The sequence below is a fragment of the Lithobates pipiens genome, unplaced genomic scaffold, assembly GCF_037356315.1.
Source record: "Lithobates pipiens isolate NorthernLeopardFrog02 unplaced genomic scaffold, aLitPip1_a1.2 Scaffold_13, whole genome shotgun sequence".
NCBI lineage: Eukaryota > Metazoa > Chordata > Amphibia > Anura > Ranidae > Lithobates > Lithobates pipiens.
In genome coordinates this window covers 538,058,894-538,085,865 of record NW_027507718.1, presented here as the reverse complement: position 1 = coordinate 538,085,865, position 26,972 = coordinate 538,058,894, and the positions used below count along the sequence as shown (strand labels likewise).

The following is a 26,972-nucleotide window of genomic DNA, read 5'->3' as shown; positions in this document are numbered from 1 at the left end:
ACCTGATCATCAACTACCTGAGCCACACCCACCTGATCATAACCTACCTGATCCACACCCACCTGATCATCACCTCCCTGATTATCACCTACCTGATCCACACCCACCTGATCATCACCTACCTGAGCCACACCCACCTGATCATAACCTACCTGATTATCACCTACCTGATCCACACCCACCTGATCATCACCTCCCTGATTATCACCTACCTGATCCACACCCACCTGATCATCACCCACCTGATCCACACCTATCTGCATCTATACCTACCTGATCATCACCTACCTGAATCTACACCTAACCACGTCCACCTTACCCCATCCTCCTCATCATCATTACCTGAGTCCACACCCATCTGATCCACACCCACCTGATCATCACCTACCTGATCCACACCCACCTGATCATCACCTACCTGATCATCACATACCTGATCATCACCTACCTGAGCAACGCCCACCTGATCATCACCTACCCGATCATCACCTACCTGAGCCACACCCACCTGATCATCACCTACCCGATCATCACCTACCTGAGTCCACAACCACCTGATCATCACCTACCTAATCATCACCTACCTGATCCACACCCCCCTGATCATCACCTACCTGATCCACATCCTCCCGATCCTCACTTACCTGATCCACACCCACCTGGTCATCACCTACCTGAGCCATACCTGCCTGATCCACACCCACCTGATCATCACCTACCTGACCCACACCCACCCGATTCCCACCTACCTGATCATCACCTACCTGAGCCATACCCACCTGCTCATCACCTACCTGCTCATCACCTACCTGACCCACATCCTCTTGATCATCACTTACCTGATCCACACCCACCTGATCATCACCTACCCGAGCCACACCTGCCTGACCCACTCCCATCTGATCATCACACACCTACCTGATCATCACCTACCTGAGTCCACACCAACTGATCATCCCTTAACTAACCTAAATCCTCCTGATCATCACCTACCTGATCCACCTTACCCCACCCTCCTCGTCATCATCTTACCTGAGTCCACACCCATCTGATCCACACTCACCTGATCATCACCTACCTGATCCACACCCACCTGATCATCGCCTACCTGATCATCGCATACCTGATCATCACTTACCTGATCAACACCCACCTGATCATCACCTTCCTCACCCACACCCACCTGATTATCACCTACCTGATCATCACCTACCTGACCCACATCCTCCCGATCAACACTTACCTGATCCACACCCATCTGATCATCACCTACCTGATCTATACCTGCCTGATCCACATCCACCTGGCCCAACCCTACCTGATCCTCACCCACCTGATCGACACCGATTTGATCCACACCCACCTGATCATCACGTACCTGAGCCACACCCACCTGATCATAACCTACCTGACCCACACCCACCTGATCATTACCTACCTGATCCACACCCACCTGATCATCACCTACCTGATCCACACCCACCTGATCATTACCTACCTGATCCACACCCACCTGATCATCAACTACCTGAGCCACACCCACCTGATCATAACCTACCTGATCCACACCCACCTGATCATCACCTCCCTGATTATCACCTACCTGATCCACACCCACCTGATCATCAACTACCTGAGCCACACCCACCTGATCATAACCTACCTGATCCACACCCACCTGATCATCACCTCCCTGATTATCACCTACCTGATCCACACCCACCTGATCATCACCTACCTGAGCCACACCCACCTGATCCTAACCTACCTGATTATCACCTACCTGATCCACACCCACCTGATCATCACCTCCCTGATTATCACCTACCTGATCCACACCCACCTGATCATCACCCACCTGATCCACACCTATCTGCATCTATACCTACCTGATCATCACCTACCTGAATCTACACCTAACCACGTCTGCACTTACCTGATCCACACCCACCTGATCCACACCCACCTTATAATCTTCTACTTGATCCACACCCACCTGATCATCACCTACCCGAGCCACACCTGCCTGACCCACTCCCGTCTGATCATCACACACCTACCTGATCATCACCTACCTGAGTCCACACCAACTGATCATCCCTTAACTAACCTAAATCCTCCTGATCATCACCTACCTGATCCACCTTACCCCACCCTCCTCGTCATCATCTTACCTGAGTCCACACCCATCTGATCCACACTCACCTGATCATCACCTACCTGATCCACACCCACCTGATCATCACCTACCTGATCATCACCTACCTGATCCACACCCACCTGATCATCACCTACCCGATCATCACATACCTGATCATTACCTACCTGATCCACACCCACCTGATCATCACCTACCTGATCATCGCATACCTGATCATCACTTACCTGATCAACACCCACCTGATCATCACCTTCCTCACCCACACCCACCTGATTATCACCTACCTGATCATCACCTACCTGACCCACATCCTCCCGATCATCACTTACCTGATCCACACCCATCTGATCATCACCTACCTGATCTATACCTGCCTGATCCAAATCCACCTGGCCCAACCCTACCTGATCCTCACCCACCTGATCGACACCGATTTGATCCACACCCACCTGATCATCACGTACCTGAGCCACACCCACCTGATCATCACGTACCTGAGCCACACCCACCTGATCATAACCTACCTGACCCACACCCACCTGATCATTACCTACCTGATCCACACCCACCTGATCATCACCTACCTGATCCACACCCACCTGATCATTACCTACCTGATCCACACCCACCTGATCATCAACTACCTGAGCCACACCCACCTGATCATAACCTACCTGATCCACACCCACCTGATCATCACCTCCCTGATTATCACCTACCTGATCCACACCCACCTGATCATCACCTACCTGAGCCACACCCACCTGATCATAACCTACCTGATTATCACCTACCTGATCCACACCCACCTGATCATCACCTCCCTGATTATCACCTACCTGATCCACACCCACCTGATCATCACCCACCTGATCCACACCTATCTGCATCTATACCTACCTGATCATCACCTACCTGAATCTACACCTAACCACGTCCACCTTACCCCACCCTCCTCGTCATCATTACCTGAGTCCACACCCATCTGATCCACACCCACCTGATCATCACCTACCTGATCCACACCCACCTGATCATCACCTACCTGATCATCACATACCTGATCATCACCTACCTGAGCAACGCCCACCTGATCATCACCTACCCGATCATCACCTACCTGAGCCACACCCACCTGATCATCACCTACCCGATCATCACCTACCTGATCCACACCCACCTGATCATCACCCACCTGATCCACACCTATCTGCATCTATACCTACCTGATCATCACCTACCTGAATCTACACCTAACCACGTCTGCACTTACCTGATCCACACCCACCTGATCCACACCCACCTTATAATCTTCTACTTGATCCACACCCACCTGATCATCACCTACCTGGTCCACATCTAGCAAAATAACCCTTACCAGAGTCCACACCCACCTGATCCACACCTACCTAAATAAACCTTACTTGAGTCCACACCCACCTGATCCACACCTACCTGAATCTACACCTACCTGTGTCCACACCTACTCGAATCCACACCTACCCGAGTTCACACCTACCCGAGTCTACACTTACCAGAACCCAGTCCTTCCTGAATTAACATCTGCCTGAGTCTAAACCCATCTGAGTCCACACCTCCGTGAGTCCATACCTACCTGAATCCAGAACTTTCTGACTCTACACCCACCTGAATCCACTCATTAGTAAATTCACACCTACCTGAATCTTCAGCAATGGTGGTCACTTGGACCAAAGGGAGGAATAAGTTTGTCTCTCTTTCTAAGATCTGCTTCTTCTACATTGTATCTCCTCTAATAGTATATTGTAGCAATCCTTTCATAGTTTCATAGTTAGTAAGGTTGAATAAAGACACCAGTCCAACCTGAGTGAGTGTCTACAATTGTCCCTATCCCTGTACATTACACACTCACATCAGTCCCGACCCTCAGGGAGTCCACAATCCAAGGTCCCCATTCATATACTAGGGCCAATTTTGGACAGACGCCAATTAACCTACCTGCATGTCTTTGGATTGTGGGAGGAAACCGGAGTACCCGGAGGAAACCCACACAGGCACAGGGAGTACATGCAAACTCCAGGCAGGTAGTGTCATGGTTGGGATTCGAACCAGCGACCCTTCTTACTGCTAGGCGAGAGTGCTAACCACTACACCACTGTGCCACCCACTACACCACTGTACCACCCTCTACACCACTGTGCCACCCACTACACCACTGTGCCACCCACTACACCACTGTACCACCCACTACACCACTGTGCCACCCACTACACCACTGTGCTGCTTTTGTTCTATTTTCCAGGGTGACTGCCCCCCCCCCCCCATATACTCTCTGTACAGATCACACCCCAGAGAATGCAGAGATTTAAAACATATCTGGATCTCTTCTTCTTTCTCTCACATGTTTATTTGGTGCTTTGGCCTCTCTCCGGCCATGTTTTGGGTAAAATAAGATTCCTGAAGAACTGTCTTATCTCCTGTGTTATGTAGAAATATTATAGGAGGGATGATGATGTCCTCCTCCAGGATGGATGACGCCACTCGTCTACAGAGGAATGGTGGCACCATATGTGCCATTGGGAGTGTCTCGTCACTGTCTGAGAATTCAATGTGCCTATCGGCTGACCACCACCATAGCCTGCCGAGGAGGAATGGGTGAGTGGTGGAAGATAAACCTTGTGATGGGTGGGTATACCAAAAGGTGAGCAGATATACTGTACACCAAGGTAGGAAGATACACCCTGCAATGGATGGCACACCCCAGGGTGGGCAGATACGCCCTGCAATGGATGGCACACCCCAGGGTGGGCAGATACACCCTGCAATGGATGGCACACCCCAGGGTTGGCAGATACACCCTGCAATGGATGGCACACCCCAGGGTGGGCAGATACACCCTGCAATGGATGGCACACCCCAGGGTGGGCAGATACGCCCTGCAATGGATGGCACACCCCAGGGTGGGCAGATACACCCAGTAATGGATGGGTGCACCTCAAGGTGGGCAGATACACCCTGCAATGGATGGCACACCCCAGGGTTGGCAGATACACCCTGCAATGGATGGCACACCCCAGGGTGGGCAGATACACCCTGCAATGGATGGTACACCCCAGGGTGGGCAGATACACCCTGCAATGGATGGCACACCCCAGGGTGGGCAGATACACCCTGCAATGGATGGCACACCCCAGGGTGGGCAGATACACCCAGTAATGGATGGGTGCACCTCAAGGTGGGCAGATACACCCTGCAATGGATGGCACACCCCAGGGTGGGCAGATACACCCTGCAATGGATGGCACACCCCAGGGTGGGCAGATACACCCTGCAATGGATGGCACACCCCAGGGTGGGCAGATACACCCTGCAATGGATGGGTGCACCTCAAGGTAGGCAGATACACCTTGTGGTGGGTGGGCACACCATTAGGTGAGCAGTTACATGCCAAGGTGGTGGGCAGATACACCCTGCAATGGATGGCACACCCCAGGGTGGGCAGATACACCCTGCAATGGATGGCACACCCCAGGGTGGGCAGATACACCCTGTAATGGATGGGTGCACCTCAAGGTGGGCAGATGCACCTTGTGGTGGGTGGGCACACCATTAGGTGAGCAGTTACACGCTAAGGTGGTGGGCAGATACACCCTGCAATGTATGTGTACACCCCAAGGTGGGCAGATACACCCTGCAATGGATGGCACACCCCAGGGTGGGCAGATACACCCTGCAATGGATGGCACACCCCAGGGTGGGCAGATACACCCTGCAATGGATGGGTGCACCTCAAGGTGGGCAGATGCACCTTGTGGTGGGTGGGCACACCATTAGGTGAGCAATTACACGCTAAGGTGGTGGGCAGATACACCCTGCAATGTATGTGTACACCCCAAGGTGGGCAGATACACCCTGCAATGGATGGCACACCCCAGGGTGGGCAGATACACCCTGCAATGGATGGCACACCCCAGGGTGGGCAGATACACCCTGTAATGGATGGGTGCACCTCAAGGTGGGCAGATGCACCTTGTGGTGGGTGGGCACACCATTAGGTGAGCAGTTACACGCCAAGGTGGTGGGCAGATACACCCTGCAATGTATGTGTACACCCCAAGGTGGGCAGATACACTCCATTTTAAGTGGAAACAGAGCAGTAACTATGGAGTGTTGGAGTCATTAAGATATTTGGAAACATGTGACTGGACCCAATAGACTCTCACTTATGGCCTTTGTGGGGCGCTCATCTAATGGTTTAATACTCTAATCGCATAGAAAATCAGTAATGACACAAAAGTTATTCATATGATAATTTATTGCAGCAGTAAAACATTGTCTGTCTGAGTTTTTCCTAAACTTAAGGAACGTCATATTCAGGTAGTACATATTACATATCTAGAGCTCGCCATGCTGATCATTTCATGCAGGGGCCCACGTCTAGGATGAGATCAGTAAGAGCCTGGCCACTAGGGGTGCTCTTCTTGTACACATAGTCCTGCCAGAACAGTGGATGTGGCAGTTCATGGTGGAGCTCCTCAGCCTAGGGCAGATCTCAGGTCTGCTGCTGCTACCTCTGGAGGACCCAACAACTGGCTGGGCCCCCTTACATCTACAGGACTACAGCATGCCCATGACTTTGCCCCAGTTCTTGCAATTGCCAGGATATATACTGGAGGCTTGCCACCAGACACTAGAAGCTGCACCCAACATCAGATGTCTGGTGGGTTCCTATGCTACTGAATTTCATCAGACATTATAAAGTGCTAATGGGGGGAGGGGATGGAATGAGAGGATAGATAGGGGTGGAAGAATAGTGGGGGGGGGGGGGACATAGAAGGAACATAATAGACCATCATTTCAGCCTGCAGAGCCCCCCAGGGTGTCCAGGGTTAAAACAGCCCAGCACCAAGACTGTTGGTATCTTCAGTCATTCTCCGGAAGACAAAATATTGTACTCCAGATAAAGCGCCACCTACAGATAGAACCCTTGGCTTAGTCTGTGGTGTCACTGTGACCTTTGTATGGAGAACAGGGGCCCTCTGAATCTGTGAACAGGGAATCTGACTCAGTATTATTGTGGGGAACAGGGGCCCTCAGAATCTTGTGTTGGCTCAGTGTTGTTGTTGAGAACAGGGGCCCTCAGAATCTTGTGTTGGCTCAGTATTAGTGTGGAGAACAGGGGCCCTCAGAATCTTGTGTTGGCTCAGTATTATTGGGCAGAACAGGGGCCCTCAGAATCTTGTGTTGGCTCAGTATTAGTGTTGAGAACAGGGGCCCTCAGAATCTTGTGTTGGCTCAGTATTAGTGTTGAGAACAGGGGCCCTCAGAATTTTGTGTTGGCTCAGTGTTGTTGTTGAGAACAGGGGCCCTCAGAATCTTGTGTTGGCTCAGTGTTGTTGTTGAGAACAGGGGCCCTCAGAATCTTGTGTTGGCTCAGTATTAGTGTGGAGAACAGGGGCCCTCAGAATCTTGTGTTGGCTCAGTATTAGTGTGGAGAACAGGGGCCCTCAGAATCTTGTGCAGGCTCAGTGTTGTTGTTGAGAACAGGGGCCCTCAGAATCTTGTGTTGGCTCAGTATTAGTGTGGAGAACAGGGGCCCTCAGAATCTTGTGTTGGCTCAGTGTTGTTGTTGAGAACAGGGGCCCTCAGAATCTTGTGCTGGCTCAGTATTAGTGTGGAGAACAGGGGCCCTCAGAATCTTGTGTTGGCTCAGTATTAGTGTGGAGAACAGGGGCCCTCAGAATCTTGTGTTGGCTCAGTATTAGTGTGGAGAACAGGGGCCCTCAGAATCTTGTATTGGCTCAGTATTATTGTGGAGAACAGGGGCCCTCAGAATCTTGTGTTGGCTCAGTGTTGTTGTTGAGAACAGGGGCCCTCAGAATCTTGTGTTGGCTCAGTATTAGTGTGGAGAACAGGGGCCCTCAGAATCTTGTGTTGGCTCAGTATTATTGTGGAGAACAGGGGCCCTCAGAATCTTGTGGAAGCTCCATATTATTGTGGAGAACAGGGGCCCTCAGAATCTTGTGTTGGCTCAGTATTATTGGGCAGAACAGGGGCCCTCAGAATCTTGTGTTGGCTCAGTATTAGTGTGGAGAACAGGGGCCCTCAGAATCTTGTGTTGGCTCCATATAATTGTGGAGAACAGGGGCCCTCAGAATCTTGTGTTGGCTCAGTATTATTGTGGAGAACAGGGGCCCTCAGAATCTTGTGTTGGCTCCATATTATTGTGGAGAGCAGGGGCCCTCAGAATCTTGTGTTGGCTCAGTATTATTGGGCAGAACAGGGGCCCTCAGAATCTTGTGTTGGCTCAGTATTACTGTGGAGAACAAGGGCCCTCAGAATCTTGTGTTGGCTCAGTATTAGTGTGGAGAACAGGGGCCCTCAGAATCTTGTGTTGGCTCAGTATTATTGTGGAGAACAGGGGCCCTCAGAATCTTGTGTTGGCTCAGTATTATTGTGGAGAACAGGGGCCCTCAGAATCTTGTGTAAGCTCCATATTATTGTGGAGAACAGGGGCCCTCAGAATCTTGTGTTGGCACAGTATTAGTGTGGAGAACAGGGGCCCTCAGAATCTTGTGTTGGCTCAGTATTATTGTGGAGAACAGGGGCCCTCAGAATCTTGTGTTGGCTCAGTATTATTGTGGAGAACAGGGGCCCTCAGAATCTTGTGTAAGCTCCATATTATTGTGGAGAACAGGGGCCCTCAGAATCTTGTGTAAGCTCAGTATTAGTGTGGAGAACAGGGGCCCTCGGAATCTTATGTCAGCTCAGTATTAGTGTGGAGAACAGGGGCCCTCGGAATCTTATGTCAGCTCAGTATTAGTGTGGAGAACAGGGGCCCTCGGAATCTTATGTCAGCTCAGTATTAGTGTGGAGAACAGGGGCCCTCAGAATCTTGTGTAAGCTCCATATTATTGTGGAGAACAGGGGCCCTCAGAATCTCGTGTAAGCTCAGTATTATTGTGGAGAACAGGGGCCCTCAGAATCTTGTGTCAGCTCCATATTATTGGTCCGTTAGTCGGAGTTCATCTTCTTTGGACTGTAAGCATCGAGGGATGAACATCACAGATATCAAGCCACTGCTCATTAACTGGGAGTCGTGGAAGCAATGCATTATGGGGAAGGTCCGGGTTCTCATTGCTCCTGGCCATCCTCCACACATAGGTGTCCTTGATGAAAAATATGGTCTGGTGGGCGAAGGAGAAGTACACGGCATCCAGGTCACTTAGGGGGTGGTCTCCAGGGATGCATGGAGGGAAGAGGTCAGTGATGGCCTTGGGGTAGCCAGGGACAACCTTCTGACTGGCCACACTGAAAGCGGTCACCTGTAGGTCAGACAAAGAACAAGGCCAAACCTTAGACTTTCAGACACCAGTGCTGTCCAGAATATGTTCTAATAGATCATCGCAGTACAGATAAAATACATAGACCCGGAACAGCTACTGGAGCAGCCAGAATGGGACCTTGTAAGTCCCTATAGAAAATGCTATACCTATGTGGAGGCACTCGATGTCAGGGAGGCGTTGCAGTCTAATGACTGCTTTGAGGTGCTTTAGCATTCCAAGAATCACCTCTGATTTAAAAATTTCCCCTAATCCTCAATTTACCATCTGACCCTTAACCTTGCTCCCAAATTAAGCTCTATCTCTCAATGTTACATTTTGCTTCGGAGCCGGGGTTAAGGCTGTGCAATTATTGATTTATTGAGTTATGTTTGAAGAGTTGTTATTGCTGTAGGGTCAGAACGAATGCTGTAGAGTTAGGATTAGAGCTGCAGGGTTATAGTTAGGGTTGTGGGGTTATAGTTAGGGTTGTAGGGTTATAGTTAGGGCTGCAGGGTTATAGTTAGGGCTGTAGGGTTATAGTTAGGGTTGTAGGGTTATAGTTAGGGTTGTAGGGTTATAGTTAGGGTTGTAGGGTTATAGTTAGGGTTGTAGGGTTATAGTTAGGGTTGTAGGGTTATAGTTAGGGCTGTAGGGTTATAGTTAGGGTTGTAGGGTTATAGTTAGGGCTGTAGGGTTATAGTTAGGGCTGTAGGGATATAGTTAGGGCTGTAGGGTTATAGTTAAGGTTGTAGGGTTATAGTTAGGGCTGTAGAGTTATAGTTAGGGCTGTAGGGATATAGTTAGGGTTGTGGGGTTATAGTTAGGGTTGTGAGGTTATAGTTAGGGCTGTAGGGTTATAGTTAGGGCTGTAGGGTTATAGTTAGGGCTGTAGGGTTATAGTTCGGGTTGTAGGGTTATAGTTAGGGTTGTGGGGTTATAGTTAGGGCTGTATGGTTATAGTTAGGGCTGTAGGGTTATAGTTTCGGGTTATAGGGTTATAGTTAGGGTTGTGGGGTTATAGTTAGGGTTGTAGGGATATAGTTAGGGCTGTAGGGTTATAGTTAGGGTTGTAGGGTTATAGTTAAGGTTGTAGGGTTATAGTTAGGGTTGTGGGGTTATAGTTAGGTTTGTGAGGGTATAGTTAGGGCTGTAGGGTTATAGTTAGGGCTGTAGGGTTATAGTTCGGGTTGTAGGGTTATAGTTAGGGTTGTGGGGTTATAGTTAGGGCTGTAGGGTTATAGTTAGGGCTGTAGGGTTATGGTTCGGGTTATAGGTTTATAGTTAGGGTTGTAGGGTTATAGTTAAGGTTGTGAGGTTATAGTTAGGGCTGTAGGGTTATAGTTAGGACTGTAGGGTTATAGTTAGGGTTGTGAGGTTATAGTTAGGGCTGTAGGGTTATAGTTAGGACTGTAGGGTTATAGTTAGGGTTATAGTTAGGCCTGTAGGGTTATAGTTAGGGCTGTAGGGTTATAGTTAGGGCTGTAGGGATATAGTTAGGGCTGTAGGGTTATAGTTAGGGCTGTAGGGATATAGTTAGGGCTGTAGGGTTATAGTTAGGGTTGTAGGGTTATAATTAGGGTTGTAGGGTTATAGTTAGGGTTGTAGGGTTATAGTTAGGGCTGTAGGGTTATAGTTAGGGCTGTAGTGATATAGTTAGGGCTGTAGGGTTATAGTTAGGGCTGTAGGGTTATAGTTAGGGCTGTAGGGTTATAGTTAGGGTTGTAGGGTTATAGTTAGGGTTATAGTTAGGGTTGTAGGGTTATAGTTAAGGTTGTAGGGTTATAGTTAGGGTTATAGTTAGGACTGTAGGGTTATAGTTAGGGTTATAGTTAGGCCTGTAGGGTTATAGTTAGGATTGTAGGGCTCTAGTTAGGGCTGTAAAGCCAGGATTAGGGCTGCTACGTCAGAGTTAGGGCAACAGGGTTATGGTTTGGGCTGTAAGGTCAGGGTTACAGCTGCATTAGGGTTGGGGCTGTAAGGCCAGGATTAGGGCTGCTGGGTCAGAGTTTGGGCTGTAGCATTAGAGTTTAGGCTGCAAGGTTATTTAAAGGCTGTAGGGTTATGTTTAGATTTGTATGGTCAGGGTTGGGTTTATTGGGTCAGGGTTGGGTTTATTGGGTTTATTGGGTCAGGGTTAGAGGCTATAGTGTTATAGTTAGAGCTGTAGGATTACAGTTAGGGATGTAGAGTTATCATTAGGGTTGTATGGTCAGGATTAGGGCTGTTGGATCATGGTTAGGGCTGTAGAGTCAGGGTTAGAACTGTAGGGTTATAGTAAGGGCTTTAGTGTTAGGGCTACTGGGTTAGGGTTAGGGTTTTAGGGTCAATGTTATGGTTGTTATGGTTAGGCCTGCAGGGTTGAGGTTAGATTTGGAGGGTTAAAGTAAGGGCTGTATCGCTAGGGGTGTAAGGTTATGGTTCGGGCTATTGGATTATGGTTAGGTTTGTAAAGTCAGGGTTATGGCTGAAGGATTATGGTTAGAGCTGTAGGGTTTTTATTAGGACTGCAGACTAGGGTTGTAAGGGTGAGGGTTGTAAGGTCAGGATTAGGGCTGTAGGGTCAAGGATAGACCTGTAGATTTATGGTTAGGGCTTCAGGGTCAGGGTTAGAGCTGTAGAGTTAAAGAAAGGGCTGTAGCATTGAGGCTGTTGGGTTATGGTTAAAGTTTTAATGTCAGGATTACGGCCGTTGGGTCAGAGTTATAGTTGAATAAATATGATTAGGGCTGTTGGGTTATAGTTAGGGTTGTAAGGTCAGGACTGGAGCTGTTAGGTCAAGGTTAGGACTGTAGGTTATCTTTAGGACTGTTTGTCAATGGTTAGGGCTGTAAGGTCAGGGATAGGGCTGTTGGGTTATGTTAGAGTTATAAAGTCTGAATTACAGCCGTTGGGTCAGGGTTAAAGTGGAGTACCACCCAAAAATGGAAGTTCCGCTTTTCAGATTCCCCCCCCCCCCCTGGTGTCACATTTGGCACCTTTCACAGTATCCGCGGCTATCTACGCTATGTCTGGCCCCTCCCCCGTCCCCGTCACCTCCCCCGTCCCCGTCCCCTCTCCTATCCCCCCCCCCCCCCGCTGTCTTCTGGGAGACACACAGGTCCCAGAAGACAGCAGGGACCAGAGAGATTGCGCATGCGTAGTAGGGAACCAGGCTGTAAACCCGCAAGGCTTCATTTCCTGATTCCCTTTACCGAAGATGCCGAGGGACAGATCAGCTTCAAGTGAGGACATCGCGGGTGCCCTGGGCAGGTAAGTGTCCATATATTAAAGGTCAGCAGTGGCAGTATTTGTAGCTGCTGACTTTTATTTTTTATTTTTTTCGACAGAACTCCGCTTTAAAGTTGTAGAGTTATAATTAGGGATGATGGGTTATTGTTAGAACTGTTTGGTTATGGTTATGGTTGTAAGCTCAGGGTTGGAGCTGTTAGGTCAAGGTCATGGCTTTAGGGTTATCGTTAGGAATGTATGTCTATGGTTAGGGCTGTAAGGTCAGGATTACAGCTTTTGGGTCAGGGTTAAGGTTGCAGAGTTCTGATTAGGGATGTTGGCTTATCATTAGAACTGTTTGGTTATGGTTGTAAGCTCAGGGTTGGAGCTGTTAGGTTAAGGTCATGGCTGTAGGGTTATCATTAGGAATGTATGTCTATGGTTAGGGCTGTAGGGTCAGGATTACAGCTTTTGGGTCAGGGTTAAGGTTGTAAAGTTCTGATTAGGGATGTTGAGTTATCATTAGAACTGTTTGGTTATGGTTATGGTTGTGAGCTCGGGGTTGGAGCTGTTAGGTCAAGGTCATGACTTTAGGGTTATCATTAGGAATGTATGTCTATGGTTAGGGCTGTAGGGTCAGGATTACAGCTTTTGGGTCAGGGTTAAGGTTGCAGAGTTCTGATTAGGGATGTTGGCTTATCATTAGAACTGTTTGGTTATGGTTGTAAGCTCAGGGTTGGAGCTGTTAGGTTAAGGTCATGGCTGTAGGGTTATCATTAGGAATGTATGTCTATGGTTAGGGCTGTAGGGTCAGGATTACAGCTTTTGGGTCAGGGTTAAGGTTGTAAAGTTCTGATTAGGGATGTTGAGTTATCATTAGAACTGTTTGGTTATGGTTATGGTTGTGAGCTCGGGGTTGGAGCTGTTAGGTCAAGGTCATGGCTGTAGGGTTATCATTAGGAATGTATGTCTATGGTTAGGGCTGTAGGGTCAGGATTACAGCTTTTGGGTCAGGGTTAAGGTTGCAGAGTTCTGATTAGGGATGTTGGCTTATCATTAGAACTGTTTGGTTATGGTTAGGGCTGTAGGGTTATCCTTAGGAATGTTTGTCTATGGTTAGGGTCAAAAGGTCAGGGTTAGGGCTGTTGGGTCAAAGTTATGGCTGTAGGGTTAGGTACAGAGCTATAGATAAGCGCTGGATTTGGAATTGGAAGTCTGGCTTTGGGATTAAGTTTAGTGAAGACTAGTCTTTGTGACCTGTAGACAACCTTGGGAGTTTATTCAGTTTATGTTCTTGAATTGACTAAAGGGATAAAATGAAGGAGAAAAAAGGCAGCATGGTGGGGTCATTAGGTTTCATCATGTTTGGTGAGTTTACTCACATTTCTACCTCGGAAGAAATAGACATTTTTATCCCTGCGGTCATAAAATGCTGTGTCAATGGGACCGGTGATGCCAGGAAAGCCTTCGGAGATGAGTCGGGGATAAGTTATTCCCTCAGGGTCCTGTTTATAAGCCCGATCATTCTCATTGTCATAGCGCCAGTATTGAGTACCTGGAGAGGAGAATATGATTGGAGAAAACGAATCACTAATTAGGGCTGTGTATGACTGTAGTGTCAGGGTTAGGGCTGTAATGTTAGGTACAGAGTTAAGGTTAGGTTGGTTATTAGCAGCAAATTCCCAAGTCTAAGCATCTTCTGAGCCCACTATCAGGGCCCCACCATCCCTGAGATGGAAAGCTCACTAGGAGAAGTGGGAACGCCCCAAGGTGAGTGGGAACACACAAAGCTCCAAGGCTGGTGGAACCAGAGTCATGAGTAGAGATCCAAGTGTCACAAGTCACCAAGAGCTACTGGAAACCCGAAGATTTAACCTTCCAGACTGTATCTATAATGGAGATTTGCTTTTTCAATTCCTTTAAATCGGCATTATTGGGAGTAAAATCCTCCTACCTTTAAAAAAGAGGGTCAGGTCTTTGTCCCGTGCCCATATATGAACGAAGGCATCAATGTTGGAAGAGGGGATGCCATTCCAGCCGCTGGCCAGTTTCCGGGGGTCTCTGTACCGTGTCCGGTTACTGCGGTTTTCATACATCCAGTACCAGCCTTTCCTGAAGAAAAACGTCTGGAAAACCCAACTACCCGGAACAAAGTCATCTTTGCGCACCCAATCAAATACCGCGTTGAACCGACCAGAACAACGACCTGTGTGAAAAAACACAAAGTTCAGACATATCACACAGGTAATCAGCTGACACATACAGAAACAATATCCATACTGTATGGTGAAGGAGATTTGGTGGGATCCATAAACCTGCAGACTAAGATGATCTGGTGGGAGATGTAGACCTGAATACTATGGTGAAGGTGATCTGGTGGGAGATGTAGACCTGAATACTATGGTGAAGGTGATCTGGTGGGAGATGTAGACCTGAATACTATGGTGAAGGTGATCTGGTGGGAGATGTAGACCTTAATACTATGGTGAAGGTGATCTGGTGGGAGATGTAGACCTGAATACTATGGTGAGGGTGATCTGGGCGGAGATGTAGACCTGAATACTATGGTGAAGATGATCTGGTGGGAGATGTAGACCTGAATACTATGGTGAAGATGATCTGGTGATAGATGTAGACCTGAATACTATGGTGAAGGTGATCTGGTGGGAGATGTAGACCTGAATACTATGGTGAAGGTGATCTGGTGGGAGATGTAGACCTGAATACTATGGTGAAGGTGATCTGGTGGGAGATGTAGACCTTAATACTATGGTGAAGGTGATCTGGTGGGAGATGTAGACCTGAATACTATGGTGAGGGTGATCTGGGCGGAGATGTAGACCTGAATACTATGGTGAAGATGATCTGGTGGGAGATGTAGACCTGAATACTATGGTGAAGATGATCTGGTGATAGATGTAGACCTGAATACTATGGTGAAGGTGATCTGGTGGGAGATGTAGACCTGAATACTATGGTGAAGGTGATCTGGTGGGAGATGTAGACCTGAATACTATGGTGAAGGTGATCTGGTGGGAGATGTAGACCTAAATACTATGGTGAAGGTGATCTGGTGGGAGATGTAGACCTGAATACTATGGTGAAGATGATCTGGTGGGAGATGTAGACCTGAATACTATGGTGAAGATGATCTGGTGATAGATGTAGACCTGAATACTATGGTGAAGATGATCTGGTGGGAGATGTAGACCTAAATACTATGGTGAAGGTGATCTGGTGGGAGATGTAGACCTGAATACTATGGTGAAGGTGATCTGGTGGGAGATGTAGACCTGAATACTATGGTGAGGATGATCTGGTGGGAGATGTAGACCTGAATACTATGGTGAAGATGATCTGGTGGGAGATGTAGACCTGAATACTATGGTGAAGGTGATCTGGTGGGAGATGTAGACCTAAATACTATGGTGAAGGTGATCTGGTGGGAGATGTAGACCTGAATACTATGGTGAAGGTGATCTGGTGGGAGATGTAGACCTGAATACTATGGTGAGGATGATCTGGTGGGAGATGTAGACCTGAATACTATGGTGAAGGTGATCTGGTGGGAGATGTAGACCTGAATACTATGGTGAGGGTGATCTGGTGGGAGATGTAGACCTGAATACTATGGTGAGGGTGATCTGGTGGGAGATGTAGACCTGAATACTATGGTGAAGGTGATCTGGTGGGAGATGTAGACCTGAATACTATGGTGAAGGTGATCTGGTGGGAGATGTAGACCTGAATACTATGGTGAAGATGATCTGGTGGGAGATGTAGACCTGAATACTATGGTGAAGGTGATCTGGTGGGAGATGTAGACCTGAATACTATGGTGAAGATGATCTGGTGGGAGATGTAGACCTGAATACTATGGTGAAGATGATCTGGTGGGAGATGTAGACCTGAATACTATGGTGAAGGTGATCTGGTGGGAGATGTAGACCTGAATACTATGGTGAAGGTGATCTGGTGGGAGATGTAGACCTGAATACTATGGTGAAGGTGATCTGGTGGGAGATGTAGACCTGAATACTATGGTGAAGGTGATCTGGTGGGAGATGTAGACCTGAATACTATGATGAAGATGATCTGGTGGGAGATGTAGACCTGAATACTATGGTGAGGGTGATCTGGTGGGAGATGTAGACCTGAATACTATGGTGAAGGTGATTTGGTGGGAGACGTAGACCTGAATACTATGATGAAGATGATCTGGTGGGAGATGTAGACCTGAATACTATGGTGAAGGTGATCTGGTAGGAGATGTAGACCTGAATACTATGGTGAAGATGATCTGGTGGGAGATGTAGACCTGAATACTATGGTGAAGGTGATCTGGTGGGAGATGTAGACCTGAATACTCTGGTGAAGGTGATCTGGTGGGAGATGTAGATCTGAATACTATGCTGAAGGTGATCTGGTGGGAGATTTAGACCTGAATACTATGGTGAAGGTGATCTGGTGGGAGATGTAGACCTGAATACTATGGTGAAGATGATCTGGTGGGAGATGTAGACCTGAATACTATGGTGAAGGTGATCTGGTGGGAGATGTAGACCTGAATACTATGGTGAAGATGATCTGGTGGGAGATGTAGACCTGAATACTATGGTGAAGGTGATCTGGTGGGAGATGTAGACCTGAATACTATGGTGAAGGTGATCTGGTGGGAGATTTAGACCTGAATACTATGGTGAAGGTGATCTGGTGGGAGATGTAGACCTGAATACTATGGTGAAGATGATCTGGTGGGAGATTTAGACCTGAATACTATGGGGAAGATGATCTGGTGGGAGATTTAGACCTGAATACTATGGTGAAGGTGATCTGGTGGGAGATTTAGACCTGAATACTATGGTGAAGGTGATCTGGTGGGAGATGTAGACCTGAATACTATGGTGAAGGTGATCTGGTGGGAGATGTAGACCTGAATACTATGGTGAAGATGATCTGGTGGGAGATGTAGACCTGAATACTATGGTGAGGGTGATCTGGTGGGAGACGTAGACCTGAATACTATGGTGAGGGTGATCTGGTGGGAGATGTAGACCTGAATACTATGGTGAAGATGATCTGGTGGGAGATGTAGACCTGAATACTATGGTGAAGATGATCTGGTGGGAGATGTAGACCTGAATACTATGGTGAAGATGATCTGGTGGGAGATGTAGACCTGAATTCTATGGTGAAGGTGATCTGGTGGGAGATGTAGACCTGAATACTATGGTGAAGATGATCTGGTGGGAGATGTAGACCTGAATACTATGGTGAAGATGATCTGGTGGGAGATGTAGACCTGAATACTATGGTGAAGATGATCTGGTGGGAGATGTAGACCTGAATACTATGGTGAAGGTGATTTGGTGGGAGATGTAGACCTGAATATTATGGTGAAGATGATCTGGTGATAGATGTAGACCTGAATACTATGGTGAAGGTGATCTGGTGGGAGATGTAGACCTGAATACTATGGTGAAGATGATCTGGTGGGAGATGTAGACCTGAATACTATGGTGAGGGTGATCTGGTGGGAGATGTAGACCTGAATACTATGGTGAAGATGATCTGGTGGGAGATGTAGACCTGAATACTATGGTGAAGATGATCTGGTGGGAGATGTAGACCTGAATACTATGGTGAAGATGATCTGGTGATAGATGTAGACCTGAATACTATGGTGAAGGTGATCTGGTGGGAGATGTAGACCTGAATACTATGGTGAAGATGATCTGGTGGGAGATGTAGACCTGAATACTATGGTGAATGTGATCTGGTGGGAGATGTAGACCTGAATACTATGGTGAAGGTGATCTGGTGGGAGATGTAGACCTGAATACTATGGTGAAGGTGATCTGGTGGGAGATGTAGACCTGAATACTATGGTGAAGGTGATCTGGTGGGAGATGTAGACCTGAATACTATGGTGAGGGTGATCTGGTGGGAGATGTAGACCTGAATACTATGGTGAGGGTGATCTGGTGGGAGATGTAGACCTGAATACTATGGTGAAGGTGATCTGGTGGGAGATGTAGACCTGAATACTATGGTGAGGGTGATCTGGTGGGAGATGTAGACCTGAATACTATGGTGAAGATGATCTGGTGATAGATGTAGACCTGAATACTATGGTGAAGATGATCTGGTGGGAGATGTAGACCTGAATACTATGGTGAAGATGATCTGGTGGGAGATGTAGACCTGAATACTATGGTGAGGGTGATCTGGTGGGAGATGTAGACCTGAATACTATGGTGAAGGTGATCTGGTGGGAGATGTAGACCTGAATACTATAGTGAAGATGATCTGGTGGGAGATGTAGACCTGAATACTATGGTGAAGGTGATCTGGTGATAGATGTAGACCTGAATACTATGGTGAAGATGATCTGGTGGGAGATGTAGACCTGAATACTATGGTGAAGATGATCTGGTGGGAGATGTAGACCTGAATACTATGGTGAAGGTGATCTGGTGGGAGATGTAGACCTGAATACTATGGTGAAGATGATCTGGTGGGAGATGTAGACCTGAATACTATGGTGAAGGTGATTTGGTGGGAGATGTAGACCTGAATACTATGGTGAGGGTGATCTGGTGGGAGATGTAGACCTGAATACTATGGTGAAGGTGATCTGGTGGGAGATGTAGACCTGAATACTATGGTGAGGGTGATCTGGTGGGAGATGTAGACCTGAATACTATGGTGAAGGTGATCTGGTGGGAGATGTAGACCTGAATACTATGGTGAAGGTGATCTGGTGGGAGATGTAGACCTGAATACTATGGTGAAGATGATCTGGTGGGAGATGTAGACCTGAATACTATGGTGAAGATGATCTGGTGGGAGATATAGACCTGAATACTATGGTGAAGGTGATCTGGTGGGAGACGTAGACCTGAATACTATGGTGAAGGTGATCTGGTGGGAGATGTAGACCTGAATACTATGGTGAAGGTGATCTGGTGGGAGATGTAGACCTGAATACTATGGTGAAGGTGATCTGGTGGGAGATGTAGACCTGAATACTATGGTGAAGGTGATCTGGTGGGAGATGTAGACCTGAATACTATGGTGAAGGTGATCTGGTGATAGATGTAGACCTGAATACTATGGTGAGGGTGATCTGGTGGGAGATGTAGACCTGAATACTATGCTGAAGGTGATCTGGTGGGAGATGTAGACCTGAATACTATGGTGAAGGTGATCTGGTGGGAGATGTAGACCTGAATACTATGGTGAAGATGATCTGGTGGGAGATGTAGACCTGAATACTATGGTGAAGGTGATCTGGTGGGAGATGTAGACCTGAATACTATGGTGAAGATGATCTGGTGATAGATGTAGACCTGAATACTATGGTGAAGATGATCTGGTGATAGATGTAGACCTGAATACTATGGTGAAGGTGATCTGGTGGGAGATGTAGACCTGAATACTATGGTGAAGGTGATCTGGTGATAGATGTAGACCTGAATACTATGGTGAAGGTGATCTGGTGGGAGATGTAGACCTGAATACTATGGTGAAGGTGATCTGGTGATAGATGTAGACCTGAATACTATGGTGAAGGTGATCTGGTGGGAGATGTAGACCTGAATACTATGGTGAAGGTGATCTGGTGGGAGATGTAGACCTGAATACTATGGTGAAGATGATCTGGTGGGAGATGTAGACCTGAATACTATGGTGAAGGTGATCTGGTGGGAGATGTAGACCTGAATACTATGCTGAAGGTGATCTGGTGGGAGATGTAGACCTGAATACTATGGTGAAGGTGATCTGGTGGGAGATGTAGACCTGAATACTATGGTGAAGATGATCTGGTGGGAGATGTAGACCTGAATACTATGGTGAAGGTGATCTGGTGGGAGATGTAGACCTGAATACTATGGTGAAGATGATCTGGTGATAGATGTAGACCTGAATACTATGGTGAAGATGATCTGGTGATAGATGTAGACCTGAATACTATGGTGAAGGTGATCTGGTGGGAGATGTAGACCTGAATACTATGGTGAAGGTGATCTGGTGATAGATGTAGACCTGAATACTATGGTGAAGGTGATCTGGTGGGAGATGTAGACCTGAATACTATGGTGAAGGTGATCTGGTGATAGATGTAGACCTGAATACTATGGTGAAGATGATCTGGTGGGAGATGTAGACCTGAATACTATGGTGAAGGTGATCTGGTGGGAGATGTAGACCTGAATACTATGGTGAAGATGATCTGGTGATAGATGTAGACCTGAATACTATGGTGAAGATGATCTGGTGATAGATGTAGACCTGAATACTATGGTGAAGGTGATCTGGTGGGAGATGTAGACCTGAATACTATGGTGAAGGTGATCTGGTGATAGATGTAGACCTGAATACTATGGTGAGGGTGATCTGGTGGGAGACGTAGACCTGAATACTATGGTGAAGGTGATCTGGTGGGAGATGTAGACCTGAATACTATGGTGAAGGTGATCTGGTGGGAGATGTAGACCTGAATACTATGGTGAAGGTGATCTGGTGGGAGATGTAGACCTGAATACTATGGTGAAGGTGATCTGGCGGGAGATGTAGACCTGATTACTATGGTGAAGGTGATCTGGTGGGAGATGTAGACCTGAATACTATGGTGAAGGTGATCTGGTGGGAGATGTAGACCTGAATACTATGGTGAAGGTGATCTGGTGATAGATGTAGACCTGAATACTATGGTGAGGGTGATCTGGTGGGAGATGTAGACCTGAATACTATGGTGAAGGTGATCTGGTGGGAGATGTAGACCTGAATACTATGCTGAAGGTGATCTGGTGGGAGATGTAGACCTGAATACTATGGTGAAGATGATCTGGTGGGAGATGTAGACCTGAATACTATGGTGAAGGTGATCTGGTGGGAGATGTAGACCTAAATACTATGGTGAAGGTGATCTGGTGGGAGATGTAGACCTGAATACTATGGTGAAGATGATCTGGTGATAGATGTAGACCTGAATACTATGGTGAAGATGATCTGGTGATAGATGTAGACCTGAATACTATGGTGAAGATGATCTGGTGATAGATGTAGACCTGAATACTATGGTGAGGGTGATCTGGTGGGAGATGTAGACCTGAATACTATGGTGAAGGTGATCTGGTGGGAGATGTAGACCTGAATACTATGCTGAAGGTGATCTGGTGGGAGATGTAGACCTGAATACTATGGTGAAGGTGATCTGGTGGGAGATGTAGACCTGAATACTATGGTGAAGGTGATCTGGTGGGAGATGTAGACCTGAATACTATGGTGAAGGTGATCTGGTGGGAGATGTAGACCTGAATACTATGGTGAAGATGATCTGGTGGGAGATGTAGACCTGAATACTATGGTGAAGGTGATCTGGTGGGAGATGTAGACCTGAATACTATGGTGAAGGTGATCTGGTGGGAGATGTAGACCTAAATACTATGGTGAAGGTGATCTGGTGGGAGATGTAGACCTGAATACTATGGTGAAGATGATCTGGTGATAGATGTAGACCTGAATACTATGGTGAAGATGATCTGGTGATAGATGTAGACCTGAATACTATGGTGAAGGTGATCTGGTGGGAGATGTAGACCTGAATACTATGGTGAAGGTGATCTGGTGATAGATGTAGACCTGAATACTATGGTGAAGGTGATCTGGTGGGAGATGTAGACCTGAATACTATGGTGAAGGTGATCTGGTGATAGATGTAGACCTGAATACTATGGTGAAGATGATCTGGTGGGAGATGTAGACCTGAATACTATGGTGAAGGTGATCTGGTGGGAGATGTAGACCTGAATACTATGGTGAAGATGATCTGGTGATAGATGTAGACCTGAATACTATGGTGAAGATGATCTGGTGATAGATGTAGACCTGAATACTATGGTGAAGGTGATCTGGTGGGAGATGTAGACCTGAATACTATGGTGAAGGTGATCTGGTGATAGATGTAGACCTGAATACTATGGTGAGGGTGATCTGGTGGGAGACGTAGACCTGAATACTATGGTGAAGGTGATCTGGTGGGAGATGTAGACCTGAATACTATGGTGAAGGTGATCTGGTGGGAGATGTAGACCTGAATACTATGGTGAAGGTGATCTGGTGGGAGATGTAGACCTGAATACTATGGTGAAGGTGATCTGGCGGGAGATGTAGACCTAAATACTATGGTGAAGGTGATCTGGTGGGAGATGTAGACCTGAATACTATGGTGAAGGTGATCTGGTGGGAGATGTAGACCTGAATACTATGGTGAAGATGATCTGGTGGGAGATGTAGACCTGATTACTATGGTGAAGGTGATCTGGTGGGAGATGTAGACCTGAATACTATGGTGAAGGTGATCTGGTGGGAGATGTAGACCTGAATACTATAGTGAAGATGATCTGGTGGGAGATGTAGACCTGAATACTATGGTGAGGGTGATCTGGTGGGAGATGTAGACCTGAATACTATGGTGAAGGTGATCTGGTGGGAGATGTAGACCTGAATACTATGGTGAAGGTGATCTGGTGGGAGATGTAGACCTGAATACTATGGTGAAGGTGATCTGGTGGGAGATGTAGACCTGAATACTATGGTGAAGGTGATCTGGCGGGAGATGTAGACCTAAATACTATGGTGAAGGTGATCTGGTGGGAGATGTAGACCTGAATACTATGGTGAAGGTGATCTGGTGGGAGATGTAGACCTGAATACTATGGTGAAGGTGATCTGGTGGGAGATGTAGACCTGATTACTATGGTGAAGATGATCTGGTGGGAGATGTAGACCTGAATACTATGGTGAAGGTGATCTGGTGGGAGATGTAGACCTGATTACTATGGTGAAGGTGATCTGGTGGGAGATGTAGACCTGAATACTATGGTGAAGGTGATCTGGTGGGAGATGTAGACCTGATTACTATGGTGAAGATGATCTGGTGGGAGATGTAGACCTGAATACTATAGTGAAGATGATCTGGTGGGAGATGTAGACCTGAATACTATGGTGAAGGTGATCTGGTGGGAGATGTAGACCTGAATACTATGGTGAAGGTGATCTGGTGGGAGATGTAGACCTGAATACTATGGTGAGGGTGATCTGGTGGGAGATGTAGACCTGAATACTATGGTGAAGGTGATCTGGTGGGAGATGTAGACCTGAATACTATGGTGAAGGTGATCTGGTGGGAGATGTAGACCTGAATACTATGGTGAAGGTGATCTGGTGGGAGATGTAGACCTGAATACTATGGTGAGGGTGATCTGGTGGGAGATGTAGGCCTGAATACTATGGTGAAGGTGATCTGGTGGGAGATGTAGACCTGAATACTATGGTGAAGGTGATCTGGTGGGAGATGTAGACCTGAATACTATGGTGAAGGTGATCTGGTGGGAGATGTAGACCTGAATACTATGGTGAAGGTGATCTGGTGGGAGATGTAGACCTGAATACTATGGTGAAGGTGATCTGGTGGGAGACGTAGACCTGAATACTATAGTGGTAAGATCTTTTAATCTGCCGTCTAGTGTAAAGTTGATCTGAAAGAATCGGAGAATCTTCTGATGGTGGAGGGTGTGTTCTGGTGGGATCTATAAATCTCCAGACTATGATAATTATGATTTGGTGGTATCTGTAAACCTACAGACTATGGTGAAGGTGATCTGGAAGGATCTGTAAAGATCCAGACTATGGTGTTTATTATCTGGTAAGATCTGTAAGTCTGTAGACAATGTTGAAGAGGATCTGGTGGGATCTGTAAATCTGCCGACTATAGAGATTATTTTCTGGTGGGATGTGTAAAGCTTCGGACTATGATATATATGATCCAGTGGGATCTGTATTTTTGTATTGTCCAGGCTCATCACTCACCATAAATCTTCTGAATGGCCCGGCGATCAGCCATGTCCAGCTCCATCTTACTATTGGCTGGAATGTAGCTCGGCTGCATGACAGACATCACCTCGTTCATGTGACTGAGGCCCAGGACATGTCCAATCTCGTGTACCGCCACCTGCAAGAGACACACATGTACTGAACACCACAGAAATGGAACACCTGCCAAGCGTATAATATACAGTATCTGACAAAAGTAAGTACACCCCATCAATCACATCTTTGTAAGTATTGTGTGGACACTCAGTCAGGTTGAACTCGATGGACTGGTGTCTTTATTCAACCTTAGTAACTATTGTATAGTACTGACTTTGGTTGACTTTTGAGGGGACAGGAAATTTACACTGTTATACAAGCTGTACACTCACTACTTTACGTTGTAGACAAGTGTCATTTCTTCAGTGTTGTCACATGAGAAGAAAAGATTTACAAAAATGTAAGGGGCGTACTTACTTTTGTGAGATACTGTATGTGACATTGGTCAATAACTGCACTGTGTGTCCCCTCTGTCCTCATGAGTAATGTAGACCCAAAACTAGCTCTAAGGGTGAGATCCCTGAATCCTTAGGTCTGCACCCCGGCTGTGGCCATTATGAAGGCCTCCAAGTCTGCCAGTTGGACTTATCATGAATCTCATGGAATTCCCCCGAGAAACAAAGCAAAAATGTATTCTCAGGAGGTCTCCTCACTGGAGGCTCCAAGACAAAAAAGAAGCCATGGAAAGACCCAGCCCAATGTGCTTCACCTATAAGTGAAAGGCCATTCTTGGGTGGACAAAGCCTTTAAATATAGGAATTGCCTTGCTGTAGAGGTCAGGTTTGGAGGCAGCTGTTGCAGGTTTCTAATGTCTCGTATTTGTCCTACAGCTATTCAGATCTCTGCCCAGTCCAAGACTGTGTGGATTTGGACCCATACCCAGTAATAAGAGCATTATGCTCCTCTCACCTTCAGGAGACTGATCCCCTGCTCACTGTTCGGGGGCACAAAATGTTCATCATCATCAAAATGAATGTCACCAAGTTGCCAGGCGTGAGCGAACTCCCTGCCCATCCCATCAAAGAGCTGAGAGCAGCCAAGATGGCGGCCTGGAAGAAAAAATGATTGGGAAGACAATAACATTGAGAGTCAGTAAATCTGCACCTTGTGGACCATCAGCCATCATCGGACTTCAATAGACATAGTGTGCTTTATTGCAGCAATGAACTGTGCAGATTAGATCTTACAATAACGAGGCTGTGTATGACACTAACTATATCTCTGGCTTGTCCCCAGGACACATGAGCCGATTTTCTGTCAGAAAAAACTTGTTTTTTCCGATGGAATTCCACTCAAGCTTGGCTTGCATACACACGGTCACACAAAAGTTCTCAGAGCGTTTGACCGCCAAGAACGCGGTGACGTACAACACTACGACGAGCCGAGAAAATGAAGTTCAATGCTTCAGAGCGTGCGTCAAAGTGTTTCCGAGCATGCGTAGGAATTTTGCTCGTCCGAATAGGTACAGACAATCAGAACCTCCGATCTGAACTTTTTCTGACCGAAAAATTGAGAACCTGCTCTCAATCTTTTTCTGCCGAGAATTCCGCCAGCAAAAGTCCGATGGAGCATAGACACAGTTGGAATTTCCGACCAAAAGCTCACATCCGACTTTTGCTGGTGGAATTTCCGATGTATTCGGGGCATAATACTTCATCCACAACTTGTCCCCAGGATACTATGACTTCATCCATGACTTGTCCCCAGGACACTATGACTTCATCTATGACTTGTCCCAGGACACTATGACTTCATCTATGGCTTGTCCCCAGGATACTATGACTTCATCTATGACTTGTCCCAGGACACTATGACTTCATCTATGGCTTGTCCCCAGGACACCATGACTTCATCTATGACTTGTCCCCAGGATACTATGACTTCATCCATGACTTGTCCCCAGGACACTATGACTTCATCTATGACTTGTCCCAGGATACTATGACTTCATCTATGACTTGTCCCCAGGATACTATGACTTCATCCATGACTTGTCCCAGGACACTATGACTTCATCTATGACTTGTCCCAGGATACTATGACTTCATCCATGACTTGTCCCAGGACACTATGACTTCATCTATGACTTGTCCCAGGATACTATGACTTCATCTATGACTTGTCCCCAGGATACTATGACTTCATCCATGACTTGTCCCCAGGACACTATGACTTCATCTATGACTTGTCCCAGGATACTATGACTTCATCTATGACTTGTCCCCAGGATACTATGACTTCATCCATAACTTGTCCCCAGGATACTATGACTTCATCTATGACTTGTCCCAGGATACTATGACTTCATCCATGACTTGTCAACAGGATACTATGACTTCATCTATGACTTGTACCCAGGATAC

General features: G+C 47.0%; 1 protein-coding gene across 2 annotated transcripts in view; it reads right to left on the bottom strand.

Moving 5' to 3' along the window:
• Positions 1 to 6,437: 6,437 nt before the first annotated feature.
• Positions 6,438 to 26,972, bottom strand: part of LOC143975748 (matrix metalloproteinase-21-like) — a 65,165-nt gene continuing 44,630 nt past the window's right edge. For both annotated transcript variants that reach the window (XM_077478261.1, XM_077478260.1), the window contains 5 exons: positions 25,519 to 25,658; positions 24,550 to 24,691; positions 14,627 to 14,878; positions 14,055 to 14,227; positions 6,438 to 9,465 (listed from right to left, as the gene is read on the bottom strand). In XM_077478261.1, coding sequence (XP_077334387.1) covers positions 9,166 to 9,465; positions 14,055 to 14,227; positions 14,627 to 14,878; positions 24,550 to 24,691; positions 25,519 to 25,658 — 1,007 coding nt within the window. In that variant the 3' untranslated portion in view covers positions 6,438 to 9,165. The remainder of the gene's footprint in view (positions 9,466 to 14,054; positions 14,228 to 14,626; positions 14,879 to 24,549; positions 24,692 to 25,518; positions 25,659 to 26,972) is intronic.